Raw genomic sequence first — 18,686 nt, forward strand, 5'->3', positions numbered from 1 at the left:
TTTGTCGATTATAGCATACTTTAAAAAAATTCCTTTCCTTAGAGCCTTTGTTTATCCTTCCAAGTGGTTCAAAAGTCTTCAATCATTTTGCATTTCTAATTATTTCTAGTTACTTGTGAGATTTTTTTTTTTTTAATTTATTTGACAGACAGAGATCACAAGTAGGCAGAGAGGCAGGCAGAGAGAGGAAGGAAAGCAGGCTCCCTGCTGAGCAGAGAGCCCAATGCAGGGCTCGATCCCAGGACCCTGGGATCATGACCTGAGCTGAAAGCAGAGGCTTTAACCCACTGAACCACCCAGGCGCCCCAACTTGTGAGATTTTTAAAAGCATTCTTTAAAACCATTACTCATGGTTTTCTTTTCTTCTTTTTTTTTTTCAGTTTGTTCTCGATCTTTACGAGTCTTATGATTTGTTTCCCTATTTTCACCCCCCCATATGTTCACCTGTTTAATTTCTTAAATTCCACATATGCTCATGCTTTTCTAATCATAAGTAGTAATTTAATACTTTGTCCAACACTCCATGAATGACAAAGAATTTCTTTGACAAATATTTATTGAGCTTCTACTGGTCTCTAAGCACTATCCTAGGGCATTTGTTTGTGGGACTTACATTCTAGCAGGAGAAGACAATGAGCAAGAGACACAATAAATAAGTAACTTATATATTACCTTAGGAAGTGCCTTGAATCACGGGAAAAGAAAAAATGAGCACCAGGTTAAGGGAGATCAGGGTGCCAAGGATGGCGGATAAAGTTGTGATTTTAAAAATAGGGTGTTATCAAAAGAAATGAAATCTTGCCATTTTCGATGACGTGGATAGAACTAGAGGGTATTATGCTTAGCAAAATAAGTCAATCGGAGAAAGACAACTATCATATGATCTCCCTGATATGAGGAAGTGGAGAGGCAACGTGAGGGGTTTGGGGGGTAGGAAAAGAATAAATGAAACAAGATGGGATCGGGAGGGAGACAAACCATAAGAGACTCTTAATCTCACAAAACAAACTGAGGGTTGTGGGGTGGGGGGGGGGGCGTGGAGGGAGAAGGTGGTGGGGTTATGGACATTGGGGATGGTATGTGCTATGGTGAGTGCTGTGAAGTGTGTAAACCTGGCGATTCATAGACCTGTACCCCTGGAGCTAATAATACATTATATGTTTATAAAAAAAATTTTTTTTAATTTAAAAAAGAAATAGGGTGTTGAGGGTAGGCCTAATTAAGTTAAGCATAATTTTACTGAACACTCCGCACTTGGTCTTTGAAAATTTTATCTGGAATTATAAACCAGGTTAGTATTATCAACTGTGTTTTATCTGCCAATGATCAATTTTTAGACCACTATTTTTAGCTTTTACACTTGATTACATAATCATATATACAAGCACTTGGTGTAGATCTGTTACTTATCCCTGATGCTCACTGTCATTCATATCATAGAAAATCTTTTTCTTAAATTCTCTATTTTTATTCATCTCTTGTTCAGCTGGAGTAGGTATTTTTTCAGATTACATGTAAAAAAACTTTTTACCATAATCTTATGAGTGTGTGTGTGTTTCTATTTAAGTCTTGTGTTACATTTAATTTTCCTGAAAATCTTACACACTCTAATTGTTTTTTGGCTGTGCTGTAATGAAGAACATGTAAGGCAATCCTGAATTTTGTTCCTTTGGAGGGAATATTTTCTCTTGCCAAATGGTGGGAGGATTATTTTTTCATCTTTTAAATTCAAAATATTTGTAAAATTCATCTGGGAGTAATTCTCTTTTCATTATTTTCTTTCCTTTCAATAATGCAAAAATAATGATAATGTGCCTTAATTAACAGGTTTACATCATTTTTGTCCTAAAAATATTTTCTTTTAGTATATCTTTGAGTATTTTCTATTTCTTACATACTCTAGTTTTCTTATGGGGAAACATTATCTGTACGTTGGATTTCTTGCCGGCTCTTCCTCACATATTTTCACTCTTCCTTTTTTCTGTCTGAATTCAGTTCAGACTTGTCAAGTTTTCCTGTTATTTGTCCAATGTCTTGCAGTGCCATTTCTTTATGGTTTTTAATGACAATTTTAAGTCTTTTGGTGTCCCTTTCACTTCTTTATGGTCTTTACTTTCTTCAGTTGCTACTATGTTCAAGTTAACTTAGTTTTCAGTTATTTTACATTTCATCCTGATTTTTTTCCCTGTGAAAAACTCTTCTATAGAGGTTGTCCTTAATACACATCAATGAAAACAAAGCAAAACAAACAAAAATTTTTCTCATGTGTTCTGCTTAAGATAAAAAAATAACTTTCCAGTGTTATTTGCTTCCTCCACATAATGTGGACCACAGAATTTTTTTCACCTGCCCCATATTATTTTTGTACAGTCTAACAGTGCTGTATGAATGTAGAAAGTTGTGTTTGTATGACCCAAGGGTAAGACCCAGGCATAAGAAGAAGCAAGCTAAGCAATATTCCTCTGGTTCTTCAAGTTCTCGGAAGCCTTGAAAGCTCCACTGCTCTCCCTTCCATTACAGATACATCAAGAATTCTAAATCCCATTGTTGTTCTTATGACCACATTGTATCCCATCACGTTCATATGCACGGCCCTTTCATTCCACACATGTTCAGTTGGCCCATACTGACAGGTGGTTGCCCAGAAAAGTGGCAGTGTAGGCATGAGTATTTTTAAAAAGACACCATCGGGACATATATATGTCCCAATGCATATACATACACACACACACACACACACACACACACACATAATTTCCTCCTCTCTGAATCCTTTAGATTCTGAATGAGCAACACTGCTATTATCTCTAATTTCTTTAATACTCTTTAGTTTCCTTTTATTTTTAATCCCAAATATTTTAATTTGGAGTTAACCAGTTTTTTTCTATGTCATCTATCCTATTTTCTATAGGATAAGCTTAAACAAATATCATGCACAAAATTCTAATTAGTCCAACTAGTCTTTCTTCAGCCTCTTCACTTGTAATAAAACACATGGATGAACATAACATTTTATATTTAAATAGACTAAATTACTCTGGCTTTCTCAGTTGGAAGTGCACACAGCCACAGGCTAGGAGGCAGCTTCTCCTAGCTGCCTCACTCACACTGCCTCCTTCTCACTCACATGCCCTTCAGTAACCCAACAGGAAGGTGATACTCTTCCCTTTTGGTGCATAAAATATGCAGAGGTGCCAACTGTGCTCCTCAGTCCCTGCCCATTAGCCCTGAGATAACAGGAAAATCTCTCGGGCTTGAAACTGACTGACAATGACCTATGACTTTTATTATGCAGGTTTTTAAAACTCTATGTACCTTGTTTCTGTCCCTTTGTATTTATCTTCACATGAATCTGAGAGAATGCATATTAGGGATTCCTCGTCTGTTACCTTCTGAACTTCACAATTCTTTTCCCCCAGGAGCATTAATTACACTTTCAAAACAAAACAAGACAGCGTTTCATCTCAGGGATAATATGCTATCCTTCATAAAGTCTCAAATTATTTACAATAAAAGGAACCTTTCAAAAACACTTTTGCAAGAACAGTGATGATGTTTTAAAAATACGGAATCTAGGCTCTGCCACAAATTTGGCCTTAACATGCTATGATTCATCAAGTTTTGTTCTCCATAAAATATTTTAGAGAATACTGCCTGGCAGTAAAGGAGCTCTTCTGTGCAAAAGAATGGCAGGCAATGGAAGAAAAGACTCACAGAGGACTCTACAGATCTGGGATGCACCCGCTCTCCATGCCAGATTGCTACAAGCTTCCCAGCATGCACTGGGACCCCACGGCCTGCACCAGACTGCCATATTTAGGTAACAGAGCTCTCTCAAGACTTTAGAGCATAAGACAAATCTATTATTTTGAAGAAGTTAAGCTGCGAACTTAAATCTCCCAATATTTCTAGGCATTTCTAATGTGTTTTTTGAGTTCTGCCCTTTTTAGATACTTAATCACAGGATCCTGTCTATCCTAATTACCCAAGTTAGCATTGGAGTTTAATTTCATTTGTTCGAAAAGAAATTAAGGAGCACTTTTAACTGCTGCTTAAGATCTTATTTCGTAAGGAGAGCTTGTAACATTTTTTGGAATGTGCAGAGAAAAGGCTAAGAAACCTCATATTGTGTCAGATGAGTGGAATAAAAGAATAAAGTCCCCCTTCTGAGCCAGCAAAGCAGATTTCTAAGCATGCAAAAATAAGCCACATGGCTGAAAATGCTGATCTCACAAAACAAAGCTGAATCTCTGCATGTTGTTTAATGAACTTCGTGTGGAAGGAACGATGTTGTTAGCCCTAACAGCTGGTTTAATTTCAATGACACAATCCTTTCTCATTCAAATGCAAAGAATGTTTTCCAGTTGTATATTAAAAAACTGAAAGAGAACTCACATTTCTTAGCACTCTCTCACAGAATATGTGAGATTATCTGGATGCTCATTTAAAACAAATTTTTATCCTTTCCCCCTCAGATTATAAAAAGGAAAACTTAACAAGTAAGTAATTTTGTTTGTGCCCTTGAACCCTTATGTGTATGTAATTGGATTCGTGCATGCGTATTTACACTCATACTTAGAGAACAGAATGTACGGCCCCCTCAAAGGTTTTTTTTGCTAAGCTTACTGGTGTAAAACATGAATGAAGATCATCAGAAATCTCAGTTTACAGCTCCTAATTAGGCCATGAAGAGCACTGTATTTACTAAATGATACAAATAATATCCCCTACCCCACGGTTATAACTTGCTTGATCCTTTCTATGGCTATAAAATAAGCCAAACTGAAAATGTCACCTTTTGATTTTACATTTTTGATTTTCATAACATCTAATTATTTACAGATGAAAACAAATATTTATTTGTTCTTTGAGCCAATTCATGACCCTCATTTGTGACAACATATCTTTCTTTTGGAAGATACGTGTTAAGACAGCTAATTTCTAGCATAAAGTTTCCAGGGTCAAACAGAACAGTTTTAAAACTGGGTGCCTCAAAATCCCTAGGGAAGAATTCAAGAAGGTTGCTTGGAAAGAGATGTCCTAGACACAAAGTTGTATTTGAGGATGCTTTAGCCTACCAGAACGCAGAAATCTTCAGAATGAAACTAGAAAAGTTTTCATGTCACTTAACTTCCTCTGATTTGAGTGATCTAAGGTTTAAATCATAATAATTTCCTGTGATCTATCTTCGGGGCCTGACTGCCTCTGCACTTGGCTAGGAGCCAGGCCTTGATTTTTCCAGCTTCCTTCAAGGACTGAGACTTAGAGTATTAAAAGAAAGAATGCTACTGGTCCCACTTTAACGGCTCGATGTTAATAAACAGCAGCAGCATGGAAACCCCAAAAATCTATTACTCTGGAAGCCTGTCAAATTGTTATTTCCAAACGGAAGGAATGAAAAAGAAATGTTTCAATTCTTCATCATACAAGCAGCTAAGTTTAGTTTGATTGGACCTTTAATTGGTGACTGTGGTCTTTGTTATCCCTTGATTGTTTACTCATTCATCCATCCAGGCATTCATTCCACTCTGTGGAAGGTGCTTACCTTCAGTCCTAGACTAAATACGAACACACACACAAAATCCATATTTCTGCCTCGGATACTGATTCTAAAAAATTATGAACAGCATAAATTAGTTACAATAAACCAATTCCCTATTCTTAAAAACCTAGTTTTATGAAATCTTTGGTACCTGTAAGAAAATGAACTGCAAATGTCATCAGTGGATCATTTCACTTGGCCACGTCATGGGGAACATCTAAAACTGTGCTCCCTGGGGCACCTGGGTGGTTCAGTGGGTTAAGCCTCTGCCTTCAGCTCAGGTCCTGATCTCAGGGTCCTGGGATCGAGCCCCGCATCGGGCTCTCTGCTCAGCAAAGAGCCTGCTTCCCCTCTCTGCCTGTTTCTCTGCCTACTTGTGATCTCTCTCTCTGTCAAATAAATAAATAAAATCTTTAAAAATAAAAATAAACTGTGCTCCCTGATTAAGTGCAGTTATTATTGAAGAAATTGGCTCTGGCCTTTAAGGTAGGTTGATAGCTAAGCAAAGAAGGCATCCTGACTAGATACAGTGTCCCATATTTTATGGAGTGTATAAAGCCCTCAAATATTTCTTGAAGAGTTACTGAATATCTAAAGGATATTACCAGTGCACTTTGAAGGGGGATAGAAGGTTCTTTTGTTTTGTTTTGTTTTGGTTTTTTGCTTGAACACAAACAGTAGAATTTCAGTAGTTTTCACTTTTATAATTTTTTTTTTTTTTTGCTGAGATGAAGTATGTTTTTGAGCTTGTAATGTCTTTGTACTATTTACTTTGTCTCTTTAGCAGGCATTTCAATATTCCTGAATTCAGCAGAGCTGTATGCACTTTGTTTTTCCTCAGATGGGTTTGTGGGTGACAGTCTCTGCCTCCCAGCAGATCTTCAGATTAGCTTTCTCTCACCTGAAGAGCCAAAAGCTGTATCAGCTGGATACATTCTTGAGTGACATTTCTCTTCTGTCAGTAATCTACAGATGTGATTTCACTCTTTTCTAGCTTCTCGTTTTGAAAATGATCAGTCGTCTGATAGGAGTCTGGTTACTTTTTCCTATAAGCAATTTGCAGCTTCTTTTTAGAAAGAAACTTGGAGATGTTTCTCTTTATCCTTACTATCTGCCTGGTGGAAATCCTCTATAATGGTGTGTTATGGAACATCTCTTTCCAACTCTGGAGAGTTCAGGAAGGAGGAGAGTTTAGGCTGCAGGCAGGCAGATGATCTTTCTAAAGCAAAAAGCTGATCACGCTACTCCACTGATGCTAGTCCCGCCACGGTTCTCCCCATTTACTGCAGGGCAATGTCCAAACTACCTACCTTGGCATGCAAGGCCTTTTATGACCCAGACCTGATCTCTGCAGCCTTACCTATACACACTCCCCAAGTCAACAAGGAAACTTTTAGGTGCACTTTTAGGAAAGCACCACAATTGCTTGGTTTGGACCCTGAGATATGCTATTCCTTCTTTGTGGGATACTCCCTCCCTCCCTGCCCCCCCTTTCCTCCTGCTCCACCCCACACATACTCCTTCAACTGGGTATTAACGAGTCAACCTTTACACTTAATTTAAAATTATTGATTTTAGAAAACCTACCTAGTATGTCTAGACCTGGAGCTGAACTGCCCTTGGATGTTCAGAAGCTTATCAGTCTTATAAGACTTCTTACATTCTATGATAATTATCAATTTACTAATTGTTCCCCAGCTAAATACTTGAACACAAAGAATTGTCAGGTCCACCACAATATTCTTGATACCCAACATCAATGTTAACTTAATGAATACATTAACGTATGGATGAATGAGTGAATAAAAATTCTCCTGATGTGATAAAATCAGTGAGAGAAGAAAAAGACAAAAAGAAGGAGACCCAGATTGATAATTTGGATCCAAAGAGATAATCGGTCACTAGGGAAGGCCACAGCAAATAGATCAGAAGTAATAAACAAGGAATAACAGAACTATCCAGAAAGGAAGATATAATTAAATCAATGAAGCAAAATTATTATTCAAACAATGCCAACTTCTGCATTTTGAAAATAAATCTTACTAAGTCTTCATGGATTAATCTCTATGTCTGACATATTTTTTTAAAGATTTATTTATTTATTTATTTATTTTGGTAGGGGGCAAAGGGAAAAGGAGAGAAATCTGAAGCAGACCTCCTGCTGAGCATGGAGCCCAATGTGGGGCTCTATCTCACAACCCCGAGATCATAACCTGAGGGGAAATCAAGAATCGGGCACTTAACTTGCTGAGCCATCTAGGCGCCCCATGTCTGATATTTTTGATAAAAAATTACCCTTATATTTACTAATGAGATTACACTACCAATTTCACAAATTACATTACATTCCCTCATGTGTTAAATATGGTTTGAACCGCTCTGTAAAATCCAGATACAAAAATAGTCGCCTCTTCCTGTCTTTCAATGCTTGCTCCTACTTATTATTAGCAGGAAGTTTAGCTTTCCAATTTAATCCCCCCTCCCCACCCATCTTGGATTAATTAAAAAAAAAAAAGCCTTCATATGACTCAGTCCAAAGAAAGTCAATTTGGCTTTCAAGCCGATCATAAAGGAATCTAGGAAGTCCACCACTGCCGTGATACCTGATGAGAAATACTATCACTGTTCCTGCACAAATGCACTGCTGAGCTAGTCTTCCAGTTCCAGTGCCTGAGCTGATGGTCTTCCTGCCACAGCAGTGACCTAACTTGCGTCTTCACAGGCTCTAAAACCAGTTGCTAGCCATTGGTGCTCAGGCCATAGAAACTGTTTCCACTCCTACATTAAAAGCCATCCAATGGGCACCCCTTGTAATCTCTGCCTACTTGTCATCACTTTTACTAAGTGTCCTATTTCAAATGCCTTTAAGCATCTACTGTAATAAAAGCTTTCTTTTGACTTTGGGATGTGCTATATTAGTGTATTTCCTTATATCAAACACATTCTTTTACTATATTGCAGCCAATTGCTAACATTTCATTTAGGATTTTTTAAAATCTATGTTCCTTAATCTATGTATGCACTTTTCACTTGTGCTAACATTGCTGTGATGTTAGTATTTATAACTTTCTAAAATAATTTGATAGATTTTTCTCTTATTGGAACATTTTATAAAATCTGGAAATTTAATCTCTTCCAAGACCAAAAGAATGTATCCTTAATTCTATAATGACTTTTAAATTTCCTGTTTATGACTAACTTCAGATTTTCTGATTTTTCAAATTTGGTAATATGGTCCTATCATTTTTCTAAAGATTTAAAAAATGTAACTACATAATTACATATTACTGCATTTTTATTTCAATCTACTGTAATAACTCCTTTACCATTCCTAATTTCATGTTTGTGCCTTTCTTGTCTTTTAAAAATTAAAATTCCACTGATAGACTACTTTATAAATATAAGACCAACTATTGACCTCTTTTTAAATTCTAGCATTTGTGGTATGTGTATTCTAACTTATTAATTTCTGCTTGTACATGGTTGTTACTTTATCAGCTACTTTTCTCTGTTCTCTGTAGTTTTTGTTTCTTTTTCCAAGTCTTGAGTTAAATGTCTAGCTCATTCAATTTCATCCTTTTGATTTAATGGAGAAAGATAACTCTATGAGTTTACCACTGACCTTCCCTTTGGCCAAAGCTCATATGCCCTATCAGGAAGTTGTTTATGAACCTGTCACTATGGCTACTTTTTACTCTTTGAGTGAAAAGTTATTGAATTTTTTTTTAGATGTCCTAATGGATTTTACTTAGTCTATTGTTAATTGCATTTTAGTCAAAGAATAAATCCACATAATTTCTGCTTTTGAAATCTGAGATTTACTTTTGTGGCTTGACCAAAGATCATGTCTGTCAGTATTCCGCAAATATTTGAAAATAGGATTTATTCTCTCCATGTCAGGTACGAAGTACACTGTTTGCTATTAGAACATTCTTGTCAATTATATTATTAAGTACTCTGTACCCATGTTTTTGTCTTTACTCAGTCAATTAAAAGAATATAAAATATAAATTAATAGGGTTGTTTTAATAGATACACAGAGGACTTTGCACTCTACAGAGTGATACAAACATGGAATCATTTGGTTTCCAGAGTAATGCAGATTTTGCCCTGTCTTCATATTTGCATGGACCTTTTTAATAAAAGTTTGACAGGAGTTAAATTTTTGGATGGCCTCACTTCTCATTTGTGGCCTTATATTTCCACTCTTCATCTTCTTCTATTATTTTTGTTTGTAAAACAGTAAATGTAATAAAAGCTCAGCTTTAGACGATCCTGACCACAATTTCATGAAATTATTTCATTTAATAACTTAACTAGGTCCATAATTGTTGTCAGGTCATAAACAACATGATGCAATTTAAGGAGCACTAGCCCAGGATCTGCATTTGTCTTGGAAAAATTGGTTCCTTTCTCTGGGTCTCATCTTTAAATCTGTGACTCTGTAAGCTGGACTGACTTACAACTGGATCTCTGGATTTTTACACTTGGCCTTTAGAAATATATAACCAGGGAGAACCTGATCCACAAAACCACACTCTTAAAATTAAATTTAGTTTACTAAATTTGCTTGAATTTAGTGAAGATTGCTTGAATGCAAAGACTGCTTCTTAAAAGTTTAAGAATGAATGAAAAGAATTTTGTTTACTTACAGCATTCCCACCCACGACGTCCTCAAAGCCGAGCATGGACATTCCAGACTTGCCTTCCTCTTCCTCCTCCTCGTTCTCTGTCTCACCTACATACTCCATGACTGTAATAATCTCCATCATGTCCAGCTTTGCCATATTTGTGTTTCTTACTGTGACTACTCTTTATTGCTGCCGACGACGAAAACAATGGAAAAACAAGAAAAGGTGAGATTCTAATATAAACTAACCGCATGTAGTAATGTTTTAAAACCTACAAACTGAATATTGGAATTGGGGGCAGGAGGAGGAATATATGTAACACTACGTCTCTTTATGATATCCACTGCCTTGCTATAAGATGAAGCACCCCGCCATGATCTTTAAAAATATCAGTAACTTTTTGCATAGGATCACAAGTCCTAAGGTTAATTTTTCACAGCAGATAGGATCTAAACAATAATTTGGAAGAATATGGCCATTCCTGCTCCCCATCTGCCCCCACCCTCTAGGCCCACTGCCATGCCAGATTGGACAGTGACAAAATTCCTAAGAAAAGGTACCTTCTGACTCCCAGACAAAAGAAAGTATTTCTTGCTCTAAAACTGAAGGATCTTCGGCTGCCTTAGTATAATTTGTTTTGTTTCCTCCTAACATCGTATCTCTTTAAAACCCAAGCCCGAGTACAATGATCTCACCTGATCCTGAGTTTATCACTGGTCTTCCCTGTCTTACTTGCAGAGAATCGGCAGCAGTAACCCTCACTACTCTTCCTTCTGAGCTTCTGCTAGACAGACTTCATCCCAACCCCATGTACCAGAGGATGCCTCTCCTTCTGAATCCCAAATTGCTCAGCCTGGAATACCCAAGGAATAACATTGAATACGTGAGAGATATTGGAGAGGGAGCATTTGGAAGGGTCTTTCAAGCAAGGTAAAGTTACCCACGTGCAAAATCTTGCCATGGAAATATGTTGTGTCTAAAAAGTTACCAGACCACTACCTTGATGCCTAGGTTGTATGTGTAATAATTATTATCAAATAATTCTTCACATCATTAACCTCATTTTACTGAGTACTGTACTTTGAATCTCAATAATTTTTCTTCTCTGCTGAAAAACAGGGCTGGGTAGGAGAGAATCTTCGTTTATGTAGTGTTCAAATTATGAGCAATTAGCAAAGTTTAATTTTATTTCCTTTTCAGAAAATAATTTTATTGTACATTTTAATCATAATTTCTTGCATTGTTTTTAGTGACCGTAAATTTTACTTCTCTTCCATTTTCTATTGCTATTTTCTCCACTTTATTTAAAATTTACTTTTTTTTTTTTTTTTTTTTTTTTTTTTAAAGATTTTATTTATTTATTTGTCAGAGAGAGAGAGAGAGAGTGAGCACAGGCAGACAGAGTGGCAGAGGGAGAAGCAGGCTCCCTGCGGAGCAAGGAGCCCGATGTGGGACTCGATCCCAGGATGCTGGGATCATGACCTGAGCCGAAGGCAACCGCCCAACCAACTGAGCCACCCAGGCGTCCCTAAAATTTACTTTGAAGTAGTATTTCCATTTAAGAATTCAGAGCCTGACATGTGTAGATATTAAATAGATGTCCATAGAATGGCAAAGCAGAAAAGGGGAAAAATAATGTAAAAATGCCAGAAAACAATGAGCTCAAGGAAAGAGTATGTATAAGGGCCAAGGCTAGCCCATTTATTGCCTCTGTGTGAACTAGAAGGAAATGCCCTTTCTGCAGGACACACAGCTGGGCCACGGAACGTGGACTTGGTTTTAATCACCAACTGTCATTTTGTCCTGGTGTTCTTGGGCAGGACACAACCTTACTGTCACTCATAGTAGCCCTCCTATGGAGGTTACATGATTAATGAAGATCTTACACATATACTCATGGGGAACCAAAAATATGCAAGGTGTCACTTTAGGTTTCAAAAGGATACAAAGATGAGTAAGCCATGGTCCCTATCATCCAGGAATTTAGATTCTGGCCAGAGATCAAGGGTTTAGGGCGGTAATGACAAGCTCATTGGATCTGTGTACTTTAGAATTCCTGACATTTACAAATAATGCATTTTTCAAACAACCTGTGTTGAAAACAGTCCCAGTAATTTTTATTAATTGGCATCAAGAAGGTTTAAGTACAATCTACTCTTGCCATCTTTTTTTTTTGATTCTGTGGCTCTGGGAAAGGCTGCAAAAGTGGAAGGAATATATATGAATGTGCATAGATGAATGTGGATACGTATATGTTCCTGATCGTTGATCTCTTCCTATATAAATGTATCTCTCAGGGCTCCGGGCTTACTTCCCTATGAACCTTTCACAATGGTGGCAGTGAAGATGCTCAAAGAAGAAGCCTCAGCAGACATGCAAGCAGACTTTCAGAGGGAGGCAGCCCTCATGGCAGAATTTGATAACCCTAACATTGTGAAACTCTTAGGTATGAAAATAGAAATGAAGAAATGTATTGCATTTATTGAAATTATTTGCATTTATTGCAAAACGGAGCCTTTCCAAGTTTTCCTCCTTCATCCTACACTTCTGCCTTTTCCTTTACTTCTTCATCAGAGGGACATCTCTGTTCCTTCCCATATAATATTTTTTGCACCAGGGAGTGGAACATTGTATTAAATAACTGAAGTTCAAAAAATTGGTTTTTTTAATTGCTCATAAAAATATGTTATCATTTCTTAATTTGCCTCTCTAGAATCTATAAATACACTGATTGCTAAATCCCTGGAATTAAAAACCAGCCCCCAAATAAAAAAGCCAAGATAATGGTATTCATTATTTCTCTTCCTTTTTGAACAGAGACTTCTAATTGTTGCCTGAAAGAAGAATCCTAGATTTCATAATCTATTTTTACGGTGATGTTTAGCTGTGAAACCCAAATGATTTAGTATCTCAAGGTGTCCCATTTTCCTCTCAAATACAGCAAGAATTTAAAATTTGCAAATGTCCTCATGGCACTAAATCTGAGACTCTATATGCACATTTTTTTTCTTTCTAGAACAAACACTGTAAAACCTAAATTTTGAAATGTTTCACTGAGTACTTCACCTAAGATTTTTGCCATTGTTTTTGTCATCCTTTCCAAAGTTCATACATCTTCCTAACCAACCTTCTCCACAGAAGCAGAAGAAACACAGAACATCACACGTTCAAAACAAGCATCCATTCCTAAATTCACTCACCAAATGCGTGTAGAGCACTTGCTGTGCCAGATACCCGGCAGGTGTGTGGGATTTAAAAAAGAGTAAGACATGATTTCTGCTTTCAAAGTGCTAACAGGTTGGAGGAGAAACCTCAAACAAACAGATGATTGTCATGGGATGGCAGGCCCTAAACCCAGAGAAGGAAAATATCATCAGTAGGGCTGGGAGCTGAGGCATTCTAGCAGGAGTGACAGATAAGCTGAACCTTAAAGGGAAAATAGGGGATGTGTGACCAGACAGATGGGGTCAGGGTTGGGCTGTGATGCTGTCCACAGAAGGCCAGGCCCCCTATTTTCCAATCTTGGTCACTGGCTGTTGAAGCGCTCCTCGTGGAGCGCCACGGTAGACACCCCGCCTAACAAGGCGCGTGATTTTGGTTGCAGGTGTGTGTGCGGTCGGGAAACCCATGTGCCTGCTCTTCGAATACATGGCCTACGGTGACCTCAATGAGTTCCTCCGCAGCATGTCCCCGCACAGCCGGCGCAGCCTCAGCCACGGCGACCTGTCCGGGGGGGCCCAGGCATCCAGCCCTGCCCCGCCGCCCCTCTCCTGCGCCGAGCAGCTCTGCATCGCCAGGCAGGTGGCCGCCGGCATGGCTTACCTCTCCGAGCGCAAGTTTGTGCACAGGGACCTAGCCACCCGGAACTGCCTGGTGGGCGAGAACATGGTGGTGAAAATCGCCGACTTCGGCCTGTCCAGGAACATCTACTCGGCGGACTACTACAAAGCCAATGAAAATGACGCCATCCCCATCCGCTGGATGCCCCCAGAGTCCATCTTCTACAACCGCTACACCACCGAGTCGGACGTGTGGGCCTACGGCGTGGTGCTGTGGGAGATCTTCTCGTACGGCCTGCAGCCCTACTACGGCATGGCCCACGAGGAGGTCATCTACTACGTGCGCGACGGCCACATCCTCGCCTGCCCCGAGGACTGCCCCCTGGAGCTGTACAACCTGATGCGCCTGTGCTGGAGCAAGCTGCCCGCCGACAGGCCCAGCTTCCCCAGCATTCACCGCATTCTGCAGCGAATGTGCGAGAGGGCGGAGGGGACGGTGGGCGTCTGAGAGCGGACGGCTGCCCAGGGCAACGCCACCGTGCCTGCTACGACTCTCTTGGAGCCCCCGGCATGGCCGCCCCGGGCCCCACCTGGGAAGGAATGCTGGCGGACCCGGGAGCATGCGCAGTCTCTGTCCCGGCCAGCATCGAGCCTGCGCAGAACTCACGCGGGCGACCGACGCATGCCCAGTCCACCCCGCAGAGACAACCTGGAGCCTGGTATCGGGAGGGCGATGGCGTCCTGTTCGGTCCCTGAGTTAGCTGGCGGCAGACTCAGACTCTGCTGCATTAAATTTTAATACGAGATGTGATGCAGAGCTTCATTTTGAATAGAGTTAATTCCCGTCCATTATGAGAGTAGTGTCTCTTCCTGGAAGACATTTAGGTCAAGTACGGAAAACAGAAGGAAAAAACATTGTCTCCCCACCCGAAGATGGGTGCTGGTGTTTTGGGTTTTTTTCCTTATTGAATTTCTTTCTCGCATTTATGAGTAATTTTATATTTGTTTGTATTCTACAGAGTTATGGTATACTTTATTGAGAGAGGGCTTCTAAGGAATAAAATGATAAATCAGTAAGGCTGTGTTCTTACTGTGATTTTTTAATTTCCTTTTCTGTCTTTGTGTTGCTTCTCCTGTGGAAGTTTTTCTTTTGTGTGCCCTCATCATAAAGACCATCTGCTTATTTTATTCCTACAGTTTTTCTGAAAAAACTTTTTGTGTCTCATTAATTTACCTTTTTCTTTGAAATTTTTATTGGTATCTTTCCTTCGCTTTAATTTTATTTTTCACTTTCCACAACTTTCTGTCCTTTTTGGGTTATTTAACTTTTTTTTCTTTTTACCTCATATATATACAACAAATACCCTGACAGACATAATAACTTTTAAAGTAACACTGTAGACTGATATGTATATAACTTCTGCAGAAGTTTTCTTTTGGGCATGTATGTATATGTATATATATGTACATATATACATATATGTGTGTGTGTGTATATGTATGTATATATGTATATATACACATATATGTATATATACGTATATATACGTATATATGTATATATGTATGTGTGTATATATACACATATGTATATATGTATATATGTATATAACTTCTGCAGAAGTTTTCTTTTGGGCATGCTTCTGAAGCCACGCATTTCAAATTTGACATTCATTAATTTATTGCCACAGTCTATTAAATCTCTTAAACCATAGTTTACGAGATGTCACAAGATGGTCTGTGGCTCTGAGTTATTTAAAACTTGATGTTTTTGTGCATTCTGACATTTTTTTCCTGACAGAAACCAATTCCATAGGCAGTAGAATTAATGTGTTTCTGCAGGACTATTAACCCAATCCTGTTACATTTTAATTATTAAAGCAAACAAACAAAAAAAACCCTGGAACTCAGAACCTGGTGCACAGATTTTTCAGAGGACTTCCACATGATACATCTTTTTCTAAGCTCAACTTGAATGATACGAATTTATTTCCAAAATGATAGGAGCCCAAATTTTCCTGAAAAGCAAATAAACAGGGACAAGAAAATAAACATATCTACTGTAGGCCAACTTACTAATTCAAACTAATTGGTAGTTAGGAAAATGGAGAAATGGTCTGAATTCTTAAAAGTAGATTTTCAACCATCTGCTGGTAGAAGCCACCTGAAATCTCCAAATCGACCTCTATGCAACAATTTGTCCTTTTTGCTGTAAAACCTGCCATTTCTTGCCCGTAGCCCCTCCAGGCAAACAATACGAAAACAAAGAAGTTAACCTGGACTTTGCCCTCTTCTTCACCCCAGACAGTCTATCAGTTTTACTTTCCAAAACCCTCTTGCTCACATCCCTTGCCTTTCAATCCAGCTGCCCATTACTCAGACTCTATCCCAACCTTCCTTCCATTTCAGTGCCAGCTGGATTCCACGGCTAGAACATGAGGACATGCTTATTCCGAGTTCTGATTCATCAATAGAGAAGTCAGAATTCAGGACAGAGACCCAGAGAGGTGCTATGGATCAAAGTCAGGATTGTAAGTCCAAAATTAAGACAGTCATTCAAAGGGCTAGTTGAAGAATAAGGTCGCAGCCTGTGTTTTAAACAAAAGGCCAAGAGGCCAATAAAGCAGAAAAGCTGGAGAGGCCCAGGATCCCATGTGGATCTTTCATGTAAATATCCACGGCATCCTTGACTTAGTTCACATCTGCGTGTCATAGGTTCTCTGCAAACTTCAAAGAGGTCTTCGGGTTTCCTCAGCTGAAAAAGTTTTATTATAAAAGACACAGAAGTCAAGCCAACCGAAAAAGCCAGCCCACAGAAAATCAGGGTCAGGACAGGTACTCAGTACCCAGCGTGTGACTTGTGTTGCAGGAGTCATGTTGCCCCTCACAACCAGGTGTCCATAACCTGGTTCTATCACTTGCCACTTTGAGCTCTTTTCTGTTTCCCTCCCTTCTGCTGAATCACTGCCCTTACTTTTCTGTCTCCTCTTCTTGGCTTTTACAGCCTCATGGATTTCTCTGTCTGTGTATTTTTAGGCTCTGATATTTAAGATTCCAAAGCAAACAAATCATAAAGATATTGGGAACTACAGTGAGTAGATGAGTAAGCAAGTAAATGTTACGGAAACCATTCAATTTTATTAAATACTTAAAGTAACTGAAAACTAAAATAAGCAGAAATCCCCTCATAAGGACGTAATAATGGTAGTCATAAAAAGTAATACTCTCAGCTAGCAGTTACTGAATGGTTACCATATATATTCTAAGGCCTCTAAATATATTATCTTTAATTGTATCCTATCCCTGCAATTTCAGTACTATCGTTATGCCCATTTTTAGGTAAGGAAACAGGCAAAGAGAGATTGCATAACTGACCCAGGCACACAGAGCAACAGCCTAGTGTAGGACCAAAAGAGGCTGAGCTCTCCATCACCATACTGTGGTGCTCCTGATGATTGTAGAGGGAACAACTACTGAATCTTGATGATTCTGGAGGGGGATCTGTAATTTACATGCAGTTTCAAAGCACACACTATACCCCTTATATTATTAATTTCCTCTCCAAGTCTTGAATAACAAAAAAAAGTGTATTTTGGCATTGTTGATTTAATCAAAAGTTCAAAGAAATGGCATGTTTATTTTTTCATTAGTTCTAAGTACATTTTCAAGTTATTTAAGATTATATACTCTGTGCTCTCTGAAACACCCATTACTTTCCAGTACTGTTTTCTTTGTTAAATGTAGATCTTTCCCGTTTTACAGTGGAAAATCATGGCATAAATTCATAAGGAGAGACAAGAGAGAGAGACACAGTACCATTGTTACCAAGTGTTGGAACAGGCACCAACAAGCCATCTTAAGTGGCTGAGAATCAGATGTGACAAGAGCACCAGGCAGTTGTAGGTGGTACCAAAAAAAAACACATTCCCTGGTTTGTGATAAAGCAGAAAAAGAACTCCTTTCCACTTTACTGTATATTATAAACTGTTCCATGTGATTAACTGTTTTTCTAAAAGTCCAATTTAATTTCTGAATAATATTCTTATTTATGGATATACCATAATTTAGTTATTTTTGAACATTTGAGTCTTTTTTCTAACTTTCACTATTACAAACAATATTGTAATGGCCATCCTTATTTGCACATGTCCATAATAATCTCTTTATGGAAATTCTGAGAAAGGGAATGTCTGGGCCAAATGGCATGCACAACATTGAGACTTTTGTTATGTATTATCATATTCTCTAGAAATATTGTTCCCATCTGCGTTGTACAAGTGATCTCATAGGCTTAAACATCTGCTGTCACAGAGAATTAATCCTCTATTTTTTAGAAGACTTGTCTATTTGGTGATAGAAAAAGATTACCTCATTTTGATTTTATTTTTTAAATTACTAGTGAGGTTGAATTTTTCTTGTTCCTAGGTCACTTATGGTTTTTATTTTGGGAATCATCTAGAGCCCATTTTTCTGCTGTGTTGTTCATTTTTCTAATTGATTTGTAAGAGTCATTTTATAAAAAGAGTATTAGAACTTTGTCATAGTTTAAACAAAAGAGAAAAAATATACATGCTTTTACCTTACAATAGCATGTACTATATTGCAAAAGCAATACTTGTTAATTTTTTGAAAAGAAAAAATAAACAATAATATCCAATAATACACAATGTACAATAGAGAAAATGAAAAAATACCAACCAGTGGTAACTAACATTAACATCATGATAAATACTG

The 18,686-nt window shown here is 38.2% G+C and overlaps 1 protein-coding gene across 7 annotated transcripts in view; it reads left to right on the top strand.

Moving 5' to 3' along the window:
- MUSK (muscle associated receptor tyrosine kinase) overlaps nt 1-14,460 on the top strand; it is a gene marked incomplete at both ends in the record, with an annotated part of 92,230 nt that extends 77,770 nt beyond the window's left edge. For 4 of the 7 annotated variants that reach the window (XM_080820005.1, XM_080820008.1, XM_080820007.1 and 1 more), the window contains 5 exons: nt 3,645-3,820; nt 10,197-10,398; nt 10,912-11,103; nt 12,471-12,619; nt 13,778-14,460. In XM_080820005.1, the coding sequence (XP_080676131.1) occupies nt 3,645-3,820; nt 10,197-10,398; nt 10,912-11,103; nt 12,471-12,619; nt 13,778-14,460 (1,402 nt within the window). Of the gene's footprint in view, nt 1-3,644; nt 3,821-4,475; nt 4,500-10,196; nt 10,399-10,911; nt 11,104-12,470; nt 12,620-13,777 lie in introns of all 7 variants that reach the window. The other 3 variants (XM_080820003.1, XM_080820004.1, XM_080820006.1) reach the window with 1 other exon arrangement.
- Between the last annotated feature and the right edge of the window lie 4,226 nt (nt 14,461-18,686).

This window comes from Martes martes (genome assembly GCF_963455335.1).
Source record: "Martes martes genome assembly, chromosome: 12".
In the NCBI taxonomy this organism is placed as follows: Eukaryota; Metazoa; Chordata; class Mammalia; order Carnivora; family Mustelidae; genus Martes; species Martes martes.